Source organism: Apodemus sylvaticus, chromosome 11 (genome assembly GCF_947179515.1).
Source record: "Apodemus sylvaticus chromosome 11, mApoSyl1.1, whole genome shotgun sequence".
NCBI classification, from domain to species: Eukaryota; Metazoa; Chordata; class Mammalia; order Rodentia; family Muridae; genus Apodemus; species Apodemus sylvaticus.
The window spans coordinates 1,048,882-1,062,685 of NC_067482.1; the positions used below are offsets into that span (position 1 = coordinate 1,048,882).

The 13,804-nt window shown below is 41.3% G+C and overlaps 1 protein-coding gene across 1 annotated transcript in view; it reads left to right on the plus strand.

Moving 5' to 3' along the window:
* Rnf212 (ring finger protein 212) overlaps window positions 1-13,804 on the plus strand; it is a 50,400-nt gene that overhangs the window by 18,609 nt on the left and 17,987 nt on the right. The window contains exons 4-8 of the mRNA XM_052198924.1: window positions 443-499; window positions 1,661-1,719; window positions 10,426-10,478; window positions 10,572-10,623; window positions 11,975-12,017. Coding sequence (XP_052054884.1) covers window positions 443-499; window positions 1,661-1,719; window positions 10,426-10,478; window positions 10,572-10,623; window positions 11,975-12,017 — 264 coding nt within the window. The remainder of the gene's footprint in view (window positions 1-442; window positions 500-1,660; window positions 1,720-10,425; window positions 10,479-10,571; window positions 10,624-11,974; window positions 12,018-13,804) is intronic.

Sequence of the window (13,804 nt, forward strand, 5' to 3'; positions counted from 1 at the left end):
CTGCCCTAGTTCAAGTATTAGGGTCACTCACTGGGCAGGAGGCTTTCCTCAGGTAATCACTACCATCAGAATGAGACTATGTGTTCTCAAGAGTAAACCTACCACTGAAGCATCTTAAACAGAAAGGCTGCTATGAAGGCAAAGAGCCTTATTGTTTAGAATTCATATTGGATAAGCCCACCAGCACTTGCATTTGACAGCCTTCTGGCATTCTGTCCTTCCTGGAACATCTAGGCTATTTTTCACTCTGGTCAGACATTAACCAACAGCAAGTCCAGGAAATCTGTGACTGTCCCTGTGGGAGGAGATGCAGGTCTACTAGAGTACATGTAAAATAGAACATGCTACAACCCACACTTACAGTTCCTTGCAGCCTTTTATTTCCACAAGAGATGTGCCATGACCCTGTGTCCTCAACGGCTGAAATGTGTTGTCTTCTCAGATTTCAGAATTTCAAGAAAAACACAGGAAGAGGTTGGTGGCTTTCTATCGACAAAAGGTAAATGAAATCAAACTCTCGGTTTTTTAATTGTTTGATCTTATAATTTCAGTGTTATAGTTCAGTTCCTCACCCTCCCCCTCTCAACAAGGTCTCACTGTGTAGATCAGGGTGGCCTCAAACTCATAGGTATTTACCTGCCTCTGCCTCCTGAGTACTGAGATTAAAAGCATATACCACTATGACTATAAGTTCAGGCTAAATAGGGTTTACTAGCACCTGGGAGGTTTGTTTTCCTTTACATTTCCAGTTAAGGGGATGGTTTCTTCTTATGACCATCAGTCTGTTGGCCTGGACTACCGAGGAGCTCCTCTGCTCTCCTACATGGAGCAACCTACTCTGGCCACTTGGGCTCCCTCAGCTAGACTGGCCCATACTAGGGCCACAGGAGCATGAGAGCAGTGCAGAGGCACAAAAGTCCTTTTAAAAACTCCAATGGTTATCTAATAAATGAGGTGAGGAGCCTATTTATAAAGCCATAGTGATCTGTGAACCTGTCATCAAGTTTAGAAAGCATTTCCCAGTCCACTGCCTTGGTACATAGATGGGACAGGCAGGCAGAGTCCCCAGGTTCTGTGCACTCATCATTCTCTGACCTCACTCTGTTATCCAGTGCTCTATCCATAGTACTCCTACATTACCGTAACAGCTACCCAGAACCCAGCCTAGAGGTTTCTTCCCTCCAGTCAAGTCTTGGTTACATATGTGGTATGTATTATCTTCTTAAACCTCTCAGCAAATGAGAGGTTTTACATACACTACTCTAAAATTGGACACTTTAAACCTACCCTTGGAGGTTTCCTAGTTCCTTGTGACAAGACCAGATCTAAACCCTGATATGCTGTAGAGTGCATTCTGAAATCTTTGTAGATATTTTATGTCCTGGAGGAGAACTTGTCTCAGACTTGACATCAGAATCTCTAAAGAGCATAGAGCAGAGCTTACATGCTCTAGGCTCCTACTGGCTAGCATAGATCTACTACCTTGTGAAGACAGAGCTTGGTTTCTCTAGAGATCTAACATGACTCAGCTCTATACCAAGGCCCTGATGAGCAAGGCTTACTGCAATGGCACATTTCATAAATGTAAACAAACCAAGTATGATGTCTGAACTGCCTTTTTGGAATAGTTGTCTAATAATGCAGTCATATTTGTATTCAGATTTCTCAGTTGGAGGAATCCCTCAGAAAGTCAGTTCTACAAATCAAGCAACTACAAAGGTAAGAGTGCATCATAGGAACAGTCATCAGAGATGAAGGGTTCCTATGGAGGCTTCCAAATGATTCCTGAGGTAGTAAGGGACCAGTAATAACAGTGGCCATAATGATGTGGTGGCTGCCCACATTCTCTTTTGTGCATGACAGGGCAGCCAGTTAGGAATGATGAGCTTGACACGGCTTGTGTTCTTTCAAGTCATTTCCATTGAATGAGTCCATTGTATTAGGCTTTTTTTTTTCATTTTTGTAACAAAAGCAACTTGAGAAAGGAAGGGTTTATTTTTGTCTTCCAATTTAAGAGTACAGCAGTACATCATGGTAGGAGAGACATGACAATAGTTTGAGGCAGCTGATCATATCATATCTACATTCACAAAGCAGAGAAAGATGAGTGCTAATGGTCAGCCCACTTTTTTCCTTTTATTAAATCTAAAACCTCAGCACATGGAATAGTGCTACCCAAATTTAACGTGAGTCTTTCTACCTCATTTAATTTAACCTGAAAATTCTCTCAGAGGTATGTCAGAGGTTTTATTTCCTATGAGATCATAGATTCTGTAAAGTTGATAATATTAGACATGACTAGTCTACCTTTTGTCAATTTCATAACTAAACATACCATTTTAAAGCCAAAACTTTCTACCACAACCATCTGATAATGCAAAAGGCTATCCAGTTTTAAAAGTCCTCATAATTTTTAATGGTTCCAACACTATTCAAAAGTATCAGTGTAGAGTCTCTTATGAGACATAGTTCATGTCTTAACTGTGAAATTCTACAGAATAAACCAAGTTAAATACTTCTATATACAGTGTACAAATTAAACATTTGTTTTCCAGAAGAAAATAATGAGGGCAAACAAAGGAAAATAAGACTAATACCCAGAAAGGAAGACATGAAAATTGTATTGGTCCATGTCCTCTGTGCAGGGTTAGAATTATCCTGTCAGAATTGTCTGAGCTCCAAAGGACTTTGGTAACCCACCATGCCAATGCACAACGCTCTTCTTTCAGGATGGCTCCACTCCATGCCTACAGCTTTCCTTGCTGATGTACCATGATCCTGGCACCTCCAACATTCTGGGGTCTCCATTGTGCTTCAGCTTCACATCTTCATACAGTAACCCCTCATAGCCTCCTTGAACAGAACCCAACTGTATCACACATTGCTTGGTCTCAGTGGCTTTCTGTAATCTTAACATAAGCCTCAATAGTTTCCTTATTGATGCATTGTTCATTCCTTACAACCAACAACACCACATGAACGAGCTGCCATATTATACTGCCAGCTTGAGCCTTGGACCATAGTTGCCTCAGCCTCTATGTACCTTACAGGATGATCCTAAAGAAACTCTTCTTTAGTTTATAGTTGGCTTTCACAAGATGGAGCCTTTGATGGTGGTAGTCTTGCCTCAGAGTTCTTGTCCTATTTTCCCAGTGCAAAGCTTAAGTTTTTCTCTTTAATGATGTTAATCTCTTTAACAATTACAGCTACTTTCTCAACACTCACACCTTGTCTACCTTTAACTTTAAACTACTTCTTTTTCCTGCTAAGGGGCAATTTATTTATATATTGGTTTTACTTTTGTTCTTTTTTTCCTGTAGACCTGGGTAAAAGAAAAGAGCAGTGAGCAGTAACCATGGCACAGCCCGGGTACTATTCTGTCTTGGAATTTCCTCCACAAACAAATTAGTCTATTTCTTTTTAATTCAGCATCAATGACATTCTTAGAACATGAATAGAATATAGCCATTTTTTGCCAGAACATAGCACAAATAACCTCTAGCCCTTCTGCTCCGAACCATGAGCTGCACCTCTACCATCTACATTTCTGTCAGTATTTTTCTCTTCCACTTCACCACTATTGGGGACCATTAAGACTAGCACATTAATCTCTGCTTGTGATAATCTAAGAAAATTCTAACTCTAAATTCCAGACTCTTCCACATTCTGCCTGCAAACAGGTTTCAAAGGCCTAAGAGCCACAGGATCAGCTTTATCACAGCAACAGTTCTACTTCTCAGTACCAATTTTCTATATTAATTATTTTTCTCATGGATGTGTTTATTTTTACCCACATTATGACATGGAAGTCCTTCATGGTAGGAAAGAATAAAGCTAGTAGTAACTGGTCATATTGCTTCTGCAGTCAGGTAAATCCTGGTTACCAGTGTCTTAGTCAGGGTTTCTATTCCTGCACAAACATCATGACCAACAAGCAAGTTGAGGAGGAAAGGGTTTATTGAGCTTACACTTCCACGTTGCAATTAATCACTAAAGGAAGTCAGGACTGGAACTCAAGCAGGTCAGGAAGCAGGAGCTGATGCAGAGGCCATGGAGGGATGTTTCTTACTGGCTTGCTTCCCCTGACTTGCTCAGCCTGCTCTCTTATAGAACCCAAGAGCACCAGCCCAAAGGTGGTACCACCCATAAGGGGCCCTCCCCACTTGATCACTAATTGAGAAAATGCCCCACAGCTGGATCTCATGGAGGCACTTCCCCAACTGAAGCTCCTTTTTTAGTGATAACTCCAGCCTGTGTCAAGTTGACACACAAAACTAGCCAGTACAATTGACCCCTTGTCAACTTGACACACAAACACATCACTATTAAGCTTCAACCCTTACTTTCTTATTCATCCCCAAGATCTAAATTACTTTAAAAGTCCCACAGTCTTTACATATTAAAAGTTCAATCATTTTAAATGTAAATAAAAAATATATCGAATTAAAAAAAAAGAAAGGTGAATGAAGAATATAAAAAAAAAGTTCAATCACCTTAAAATGTCCAATATCTTTAAAATTCAAAGTCTTTTAACTGTGGGCTCCACTAAAATACTTTCTTCCTTCAAGAGGGAAACATATCAGGGCACAGTCACAAGCAAAAGCAAAACTCAAACTCCAATGGTTCAATGTCTGGGATCCAACTAACAATCTTCCGGGTTCCTCCAAGGGCGTGGGTCACTTCTCCAGCTCTGCCCTTTGTAGCACACAGCTTGTCTTCTAGGCTCCAGTTGCCTGTACTCCACTGCTGCTGCTGTTCTTGGTGGTCATCTCATGGCACTGGCATCTCCAAAACACTGCTGACTTCTACTGTAATTAGGCTTCACCAATAGCCTCTCATAGGCTCTCTTCATGGTGACAAGCCTCTGCTCCTATGCATGATCCCTTCAAGTCCTGGGCCACCAGTTGCAACTGAGGCTGCACCTTCACCAATGGCCTTTTGTGGCCTCTCACTGTGCCTCAGCTGCTCTTCATGACCCCTTCATGCCTTCAAAACCAGAACCATCTGGGTAACTCTTACACAGTACCAAGTCCAGCCACAGAACAAAATACAACTGTGGCTATCTCTGGAACACACTCTCTGTGCTCTCAGAAAACACTTCCAAGAAGATTTCATCTCAGTGATGCTGGTCTCTTCTTAATCACCGCTAATTTCTTAGCTCCAGCTAACCAGCATCAATAGTCCCAGTAACACAAAGGTTTGCTTTAGTGGTTCTGGTATCTTGTTACTCACAGCTGATTCTTCAGCCCCAGCTAACCAAAGCCACAGAATCTTCACAATCAAAACATGGCCACTGTAAGAGTCTTTAATCTTCCCTCTGAAATTTTACAAGCCAGGCCTCCATTTTTTGCATTGTTCTTAACATTGTCTTCCAAGCTCCTACAGAACTTTCCACGGAGCTCTTAATATTCTAATAGCTTTTCTAATTTAAAGTTCCAAAGTCCTTCCACAGTCCTCCCCAAAACATGGTCAGGTTGTCACAGGAATACCCCACTACGCTGGTACCAATTTGTTTTAGTCAGGGTTTCTATTCCTGCACAAACATCATGACCAAGAAGCAAGTTGGGGAGGAAAGGTTGAGCTTACACTTCCACATTGCAGTTCATCACTAAAGGAAGTCAGGACTGGAACTCAAACAGGTCAGGAAGCAGGAGCTGATGCAGAGGCCATGGAGGGATGTTTCTTACTGGCTTGCTTCCCCTGGCTTGCTCAGCCTGCTCTCTTATAGAACCCAAGAGCACCAGCCCAAAGGTGGTACCACCCATAAGGGACCCTCCCCACTTGGTCACTAATTGAGAAAATGCCCCACAGCTGGATCTCATGGAGGCACTTCCCCAACTGAAGCTCCTTTCTCTGCGATAACTACAACCTGTGTCAAGTTGACACACAAAACTAGCCAGTACAACCAGCTTGCTTTTTCCTTTCAGTCAGACTAACCAGAGGGCACAGAGACAGTATCCAAACTGATAAAATCAGAAATGAAAAAGGAAAACATAACAGCTGACACTGAGGAAATTAAAAAAAAAAAATCAGATCCTACTACAAAAAGCCTATACTCAACAAAATTGGAAAATATGGATGAAATGGACAATTTTCTAGACAGATACCAGGTGCCAAAGTTAAATCAGGACTAAATATACCATCTAAATTATCCCATAACCCCTATATAAATAGCAGCAGTCATTAAAAGTCTCCCAACCAAAAAAAGCTCAGGGCCAGATAGGTTTAGTGCAGAATTCTATTAGACTTTCAAAGAAGATCTATTGCCAATACTGTTCAAACTATTCCACAAAATAGAAACAGAAGGAACACTACCCAATTTGTTCTATGAAGCCACAATTATGCTTATACCTAAATCACATAAAGACCCAACAAAGAAATAGAACTTCAGACCAATTTCCCTTATGAATATCAATGCAAAAATACTCAATAAAATTCTCACACCAAGAACACATCAAAATGATCATTCACTACGATCCACTGGGCTTCATCTCAGGGATGCAAGGATGGTGCAATATACAGAAATCCATCAATGTAATCTACTACATAAACTCAAAAAACCACATGATCATTTCATTAGATGCTGAAAAGGCATTTGACAAAATTCAACATCCTTTCATATTAAAAAGATCAGGAATTCAAGGCCCATACCTGAACATAGTAAAAGCAATATACAATAAACCAGTTGCCAACATCAAACTAAACGGAGAGAAACTTAAAGTAATTCCACTGGAATAAGAGACTAGACAAGGCTGCCCACTCTCTAACTTATCTGTTCAATATACTACTTGAAGAAGTTCTAGCTAGAGCAATTAGACAACAAAAGGAGGTACAAATTGAACAACAAAGGGATACAAATTGGAAAGGAAGAAGTCAAAATATCACTATTTTCATATGATATGATAGTATACTTAAGTGACCCCAAAAATTCCACCAGAGAACTCTTAAGCCTGATAAACAAGTTCAGTGAAGTGGCTGGATATGAAATTAACTCAAACAAATCAGTAGCCTTCCTCTACTCAAAGGGTAAACAGGATGAGAAAGAAATTAGGGAAGTGACACCCTTCGCAAATAATATAAAATACTTTGGTGTGACTCTAACCAAGCAAGTGAAAGATCTGTATGACAAGAACATAGAGACTCTGAAGAAATAAATCAAAGAAGATCTCAGAAGATGGAAAGATCTTCCCTGCTCATGGATTGGCAAGATTAATATAGTAAAAATGGCCATCTTGCCTAAAGCAATCTACAGATTCAATGTAATCCCCATCAAAATTCCAACTAAATTCTTCATAGAATTTGAAAGAGCAATTTGCAAATTCATTTGGAATAACAAAAAACCCAGGATAGCACAAACTATTCTCAACAATAAAAGAACTTCTCAGAGAATCACCATCCCTGACCTCAAGCTGTACTACAAAGCAATAGTGAAGAAAACTGCATGGTATTGGTACAGTGACAACCAAATAGATCAATGGAATAGAATTGAAGACCCAGAAATAAACCCACATGCCTATAGTCATTTGATCTTTGACAAAGGAGCTAAACCATCCAGTGGAAAAAACAACAGTGTTTTCAACAAATGGTGCTGGCTCAACTGGAGGTCAGCATGTTGAAGAATGCAAATGGGCCCATTCTTATCTCTTTGTACAAAGTTCAACACCAAGTGAATCAAGGACCTCCACATAAAACCAGATACATGGAAACTAATAGAAGAGAAAGTGGGAAAGAACCTCGAACACATGGGCACAGGGGAAAATTTCCCGAACAGACCACCAGTGTTTTATGCTCTAGATCAACAATTGACAAACAGGACCTCATAAAATTGAAAAGCTTCTGTAAGGCAAAGGACACTGTCAATAGGACAAAATAGATTGGGAAATGATCTTTGTCAATCCTACATCCAATAGAGGGCTAATATCCAACATCTACAAAGAACTCAAGAAGTTAGACTCCAGAGAATCAAAGAACCCTATCAAAAAATGAGGTACAGAACTAAACAAAGAATTTTCAACTGAGGAGTATTGAATAGCCAAGAAGCACCTATAGAAATGTTCAACATCCTTAGTCATCAGGGAAATGCAAATCAAAACAACCCTGAGATTCCACCTCACCCACTCAGAATGGCTAAGATCAAAAACTCAGGTGACAGCAGATCCTGGCTAGCATGTGGAGAAAGAGGAACATTCTTCCATTGTTGGTGGGATTGCAAGCTGGTACAACCACTCTGAAAATAAGTCTCGCAGTTCCTCAGAATATTGGACATAGTATTACCTGAGGACACAGCTATACCACTCCTGGGCATATACCCAAAAGATGCTCCAACACATAACAAGGACACGTGTTCCACTATGTTCATAGCAGCCTTATTTCTAATAGCCAGAAGCTGGAAAGAACCCAGATGTCCTTCAACTGAGGATAGATCCAGAAATTTTGGTATATTTGCACAATGGGGTACTACTCAGCTATTAAAAACAATGAATTCATGAAATTCTTAGGCAAGTAGATGGAACTAGAAAATATCATCCTGAGTAAGGTAACCCAATCACAAAAGAATACACATGGTATGCACTTGCTGATAAGTGGATATTAGCCCCAAAGCTCAAAATACCCAAGATACAATTCACAGACCACATGAAGCTAAAAAATAAGAAAGACCAAAGTGTAGGTGCTTGGGTCCTTCTTAGAAAAGGGAACAAGCCAGGCGGTGGTGGAGCATGCCTGTAATCCCAGCACTCTGGGAGGCAGAGGCAGCCGGATTTCTGAGTTTGCGGCCAGCCTTGTCTACAGGGTGAGTTCCAGGACAACCAGGGCTATACAGAGAAACCCTGTCTCAGAAAAAAAAAAACCCAAAATGCAAAAAACAAAAAAGGGGGAGGGAACAAAATACTCACGGGAGCAAATACAGATACAAAGTGTAGAGCAGAGACTGAAAGAAAGGCCATCCAGAGACTATTCTGCCTGAGGATCCATCCCATATACATTCACCAAACCCAGACATTATTGTGGTTCCCAAGAAGTGCTGGCTGAAGGGTAGCTCTGAGACAGCTCCTGAGAGGCTCTGCCAGAACCTGACAAATACAGAGGCAGTTACTTGCAGCCAACCATTGGACTGAGTGCAGGACAAGTGGTTCCCCAATGGACAAGTTAGAGAAAGGACTGAGGGAGCTGATGGGTTTGCAACACCATAGGAAGAACAACAATATCAACCAACCAGAGCCCCCAGGGACTAAACCACCAACCAAGGAATACACACGGAGGAGCCCCCATGGCTCCAGCCACATATGTAGCAGAGCATGGCCTTGTCGAGCATCACTGTGGGGAGAAGCCCTTGGTCCTGTGAAGGCTCGATGTCCCAGTGTAAGGGAATTCAATTGCAGGGAGGCAGGAGTGGGTAGGTGGGTGGTGGAACACCCTCATAGAAGTACGGGGAAAGGGTTTGGAATAGGAGGGTTCTGGGGTGGGACCAGGAAAGAGGATAACATTTGAAATGTAAATAAAGAAAATATCCAAGAAAAAATAAGGAAAAATAGTCACCATTCTTGACATCAGAAGTTCATGTGAGTCAAACATATTAACTGTGCTCAGAAGCTTCTGTTTGAGGACAGGCAGTAAATAAAGTTATATATCAGACAGGGACATATGCTGTTATAATAAATGGTACAAGGTGAGAGAGAGAAATGAACACTATTGCGGGCTCCAGGAAATGACTTTAGAACAGAAGTCCAAGTCACAGTTGTTGATTAATGTTTATTCTTAGCTTATTTGGTCTGACTGGACTGGTTGCAAGCACAGACTATCTTAACGTTCAAACCAGTGTGTAGGCTGCAGTATCTTATGTGCATTGTTCATACATGTCTTGCAAGACTATGGAAACAGACATGCTTTGTTCTAAATTCACATAAACGTTCCATATTAACCAGACTAGGTCAAGGAAGCAGGAACAGCCAGGGTGCATCCTATTGTGAACAGACATCTTAACATGCAACAGATACTGAACCAGGGTTATTAGGCATAAGACCTCAGGCAAGGTTGTCTCTGTTGCCTCTGTCATAGAGTTCCAGGGCTTATTTTGCTGGGAGAAAAAATACAACCCTCATTTACTTGTTTCCATTTCTCCTGTTATCTGTTAAAACTGAATGAGTTAATATCCCTCACTGTCATATTTGAATTTCATACAATTAAAACATAACTTGCCAATGGCCCATTATTATTATCATTGCAAACAGAAGTGTCAGTTATGTACATGGTGGCCAGCGTTTTTATTACTTTGCTTTCCAGTTGGGAATTAATAAAGCAGTAGTCTAAGAGAACATGTAGAAATTCATGCAGTTACCTATTTCCAAGCCTTTATATACTTCTGGATGAATGAGGGAGAAATCAATTTCATTAATTAATCTACTACATTTACTCCCATCTATTTAGTATGAGATCATCACAACAACCAACTTTCAGCACAGTCAAAAATTCAGTTTCAAGTAAGTGAAGTAATAAAGAAGACTACAAAAAGTGTGATGGTAATCCACAAAAAGTAGGCACTAACATGAATTTTTAATCATTTTTTCCTTTAGCAAAGCCAAATGGATATCTCTTTCTGCCACCCAACTCTTCACTCCCTGACAGGTATGTGGGCCTGGTGGGATGGTGTACAAATTTGTGAAAATTGAGTAGCCCTTACTTCTCTCTATGGACACGTGTACATTTCTCCTCCTATGGGTTCTCCTTCCAAATCACCAAACCACACCTACTAAGTACCCAGGTAGTTCATTGCATGTCCAGCTACCCCGGATACTTATCTTACATTAGTGTGAAGCTTGGGTCCCAGAGTCAGGACTTAGATCCTCACTGGACAGTCATAGTACTCCATGATATGGTTTGCAGCCATAACAATTAGTTGAGTATGATCATGTATCTGTGAACCACCCAGAAAGTCCTGCCCTGCCCAAAAGTGAAGGCTAGTGTCTGTGTTTGTAATGGTATGGTTCTTCTACCTCATATACCATTCTACTCTGAGAGTGCTAACTTGTGTCACTGGGTACCTTTGGGACAACTCAGCCTTGGGAAGCTCTGGCAGTTCCTTAGAAAGTGTACATTCATCATACCATTTTAGTCCTAAGACCTGATTTTGGAAAGCAGTCTCTATCCTTAGTCCTCATGAGTCAGAAATAAGGAGGAAATCATCATGGGTCTGTGCCTTTAATGGGCTCAGGTTGTTCTCTGAACAGATTTTTTTTCTGTGAGTTTAATTTATGGGTCTGCAGTAAGCTGGTGTGGGTTTCAGGATTCCATCTTATGATTGGGAAATGTTCACTATAGCACATCCATGCTTTCTTGTTGGGTGTAGAGTCATCAAGCCAGTATGTCTCTAGCTGCCCCATAAGGGGTTACCACTAAGAGAATATTATGTAGAGTAGATATCTGTATTGAAGACACTGAAGACCAAGAGAAAAGAAAGAATCTGGAAACTGTTGAGGTAGCATCCCTGTCCAGGAAAACCAAATTTAAATGGGAACAACTCAAAAAGGGTGTTTCTTCCCTCTGAGTTCACTACCATCAGGTAGCCAGGCTAGGGGAGGGCCATATTAAAAAATAAATCCACCTGGTGTTTCCCTGTCTGCTTTTTGATTAATAAATGTGTGGGCTAGTAATATATGTTAACATCAGTAAGTGAATGTTCCTGTTCATAGGCATCTAGTCAGTGAGACTAGGAAGGAGTTGAAGAACTAAGAGACAAACTGAAAGTAGGACTGTAGAACTGTAGCTCTGCTCTGGAGAAGTTATGCCTAATTTACAGTTAGTGAGCAGCCAGTAGAGTACACAAGAAGTAGGTGACCTATAACTAACCACACCCTAACAACCCCATGAAAGGGCTGGCAAATTCACTCTTTGAGTTATACATGCGGGCGTGTTTGAACTGATGTTTTTAAATTATAGTAAATTTTTCAATCTCATCATTATGTTTCACTGTTTACAGGATAGAGTCAATGGATATTGACCTGACTTCTCCAGCAAGAAAGGTATGTATGCCTGGGCTATCGCATTTCTCAAGGCACATGGTAGTCTCTAGCAAAGCTCTTTACTGTGTTGACCCAAGAGTGAGTAACCCAAGGGTTGTGGTTAGAAATAAGAACATTCCTTTCTATCCTCATAGCCAAGCCTATGGAAAGGGCAATAGGGTCTCATGCATTGTTAAGCAAAAGTGGAAGGGCTCTTAGCCCTATGCTTAACCTGCCCTTGACAACAAAAAGAAATCTAAAAAGAAATAACTGCTTACTATAAACTGAACCCTATCATCCCATAAAAATAAGTGGGCCAGAAATGGGAGCCCCCCCCCAAAAAAGCCATAATTATAAATTGGAGAGAAACAAGAAGAGAGGAAATGAAACCAAAACCTAGGAATGCACCATAAGGGTCACCTTCCCAATTGAAGCAGAACTTGATTCTGTGCATTCTATATTGTTCAAACACGAGGCCCTCAGAGCTGTTTCACAAGCCTGGGTCATTACCAAGTGGACTGTAAACAGTAGGATGGAGCAAAGGTTGGAGACCACATGCACTACGATGGCACTTTTTTTTGGTGTGAGTTGTGTGTTGCTTCAAGGACCTTTAATAGATCTGATTCCAAACTAGCATTGTTCTAAGAGCTTTGTAAATGAGGACCATTCCCCTAATAGTCATCCAAGGTGTACCAATGTGTACACTTGTTAATCGGGAGTTATGTTCATTTCTAAGGGAGTCTCTTGAGACTGCTTATTATGGAATATAGATTCCAGAGTAAATAGGAGTTTAATAGGGAATGAAGAATTATTCATGCCTTGAGGAGGAGATGCCTTGGACATGCCTTCAGTGCCTTGGACATTGGCACAAAGACAAACTGCAGCTCTGTTCAGCTTACCTCTTGTATATGTTTACTTTCTCCAGTGTCTACCCACTCTGCACTGGGCACCACACTAATCCCCTACTCCTTACCTCAGGCCTCCCTGAAGTTCACAGATCCCTGCCACATATATCAGTTCCTTGGAGACTAGACACTTGCTTCTACCTCTCTACCTGAGGTCTTGTTTCATTGTTTTACATGTACTTGTGGCTCTCCAGATTCACATATTAATGGTGAAGAAGGACTCTTTGTCTGTCAGGTCATTCAGTTTCAGTCTTCCTTAGCAACTGACTGTTGGGGTAAGATAGAGATATTGAAGATAACAGTCACAGTTGATACCTTACAGCTGGAAAAATCATAATTCAGTGAGTGAACCATCAAATCTAGTGTCAGGCTACATATTGGCAGACATCTGAAAAGGGGGCAGATAAACATTTTAAACTTTGCAAGGCAGAAGGTCTTCTCTAGGCCATGCAAAGATGGTGATATTACCTGTACTCATAGTGTCTCTGGGAAAAGGGGGACCTAAGCAGGATTCAGCCAGGCAGCTCCAACCAAGATCATTCAGGAGATTACTTGTTCTTTCCTCTGCTGATAATTCTAACACAATTTAGTGGCGCCTCAAGTCATTTACTATTTCAGGGCCTGGGAAAGCAGAGGTGATCCTCTGCCCTGCCTGCCCTGCCTGCCCTGCCCTGCTCTGCTTGCCCTGCCTGCCCTGCCTGCCCTGCCTGCCCTGCCCTGCTCTGCTTGCCCTGCCTGCCCTGCCCTGCCTGCCCTGCCTGCCCTGCCCTGTTCCACCTTGGCCTGTAGGGCTCATCCAGTAAGCAGGTGATTTTATTAGAGGTGACAGGATTGCAGAACTAGAGCTCCAGGACATGGGTCCTTATGAATAGAACTGGACTCTTACAGAGGTTTGGAAATTTC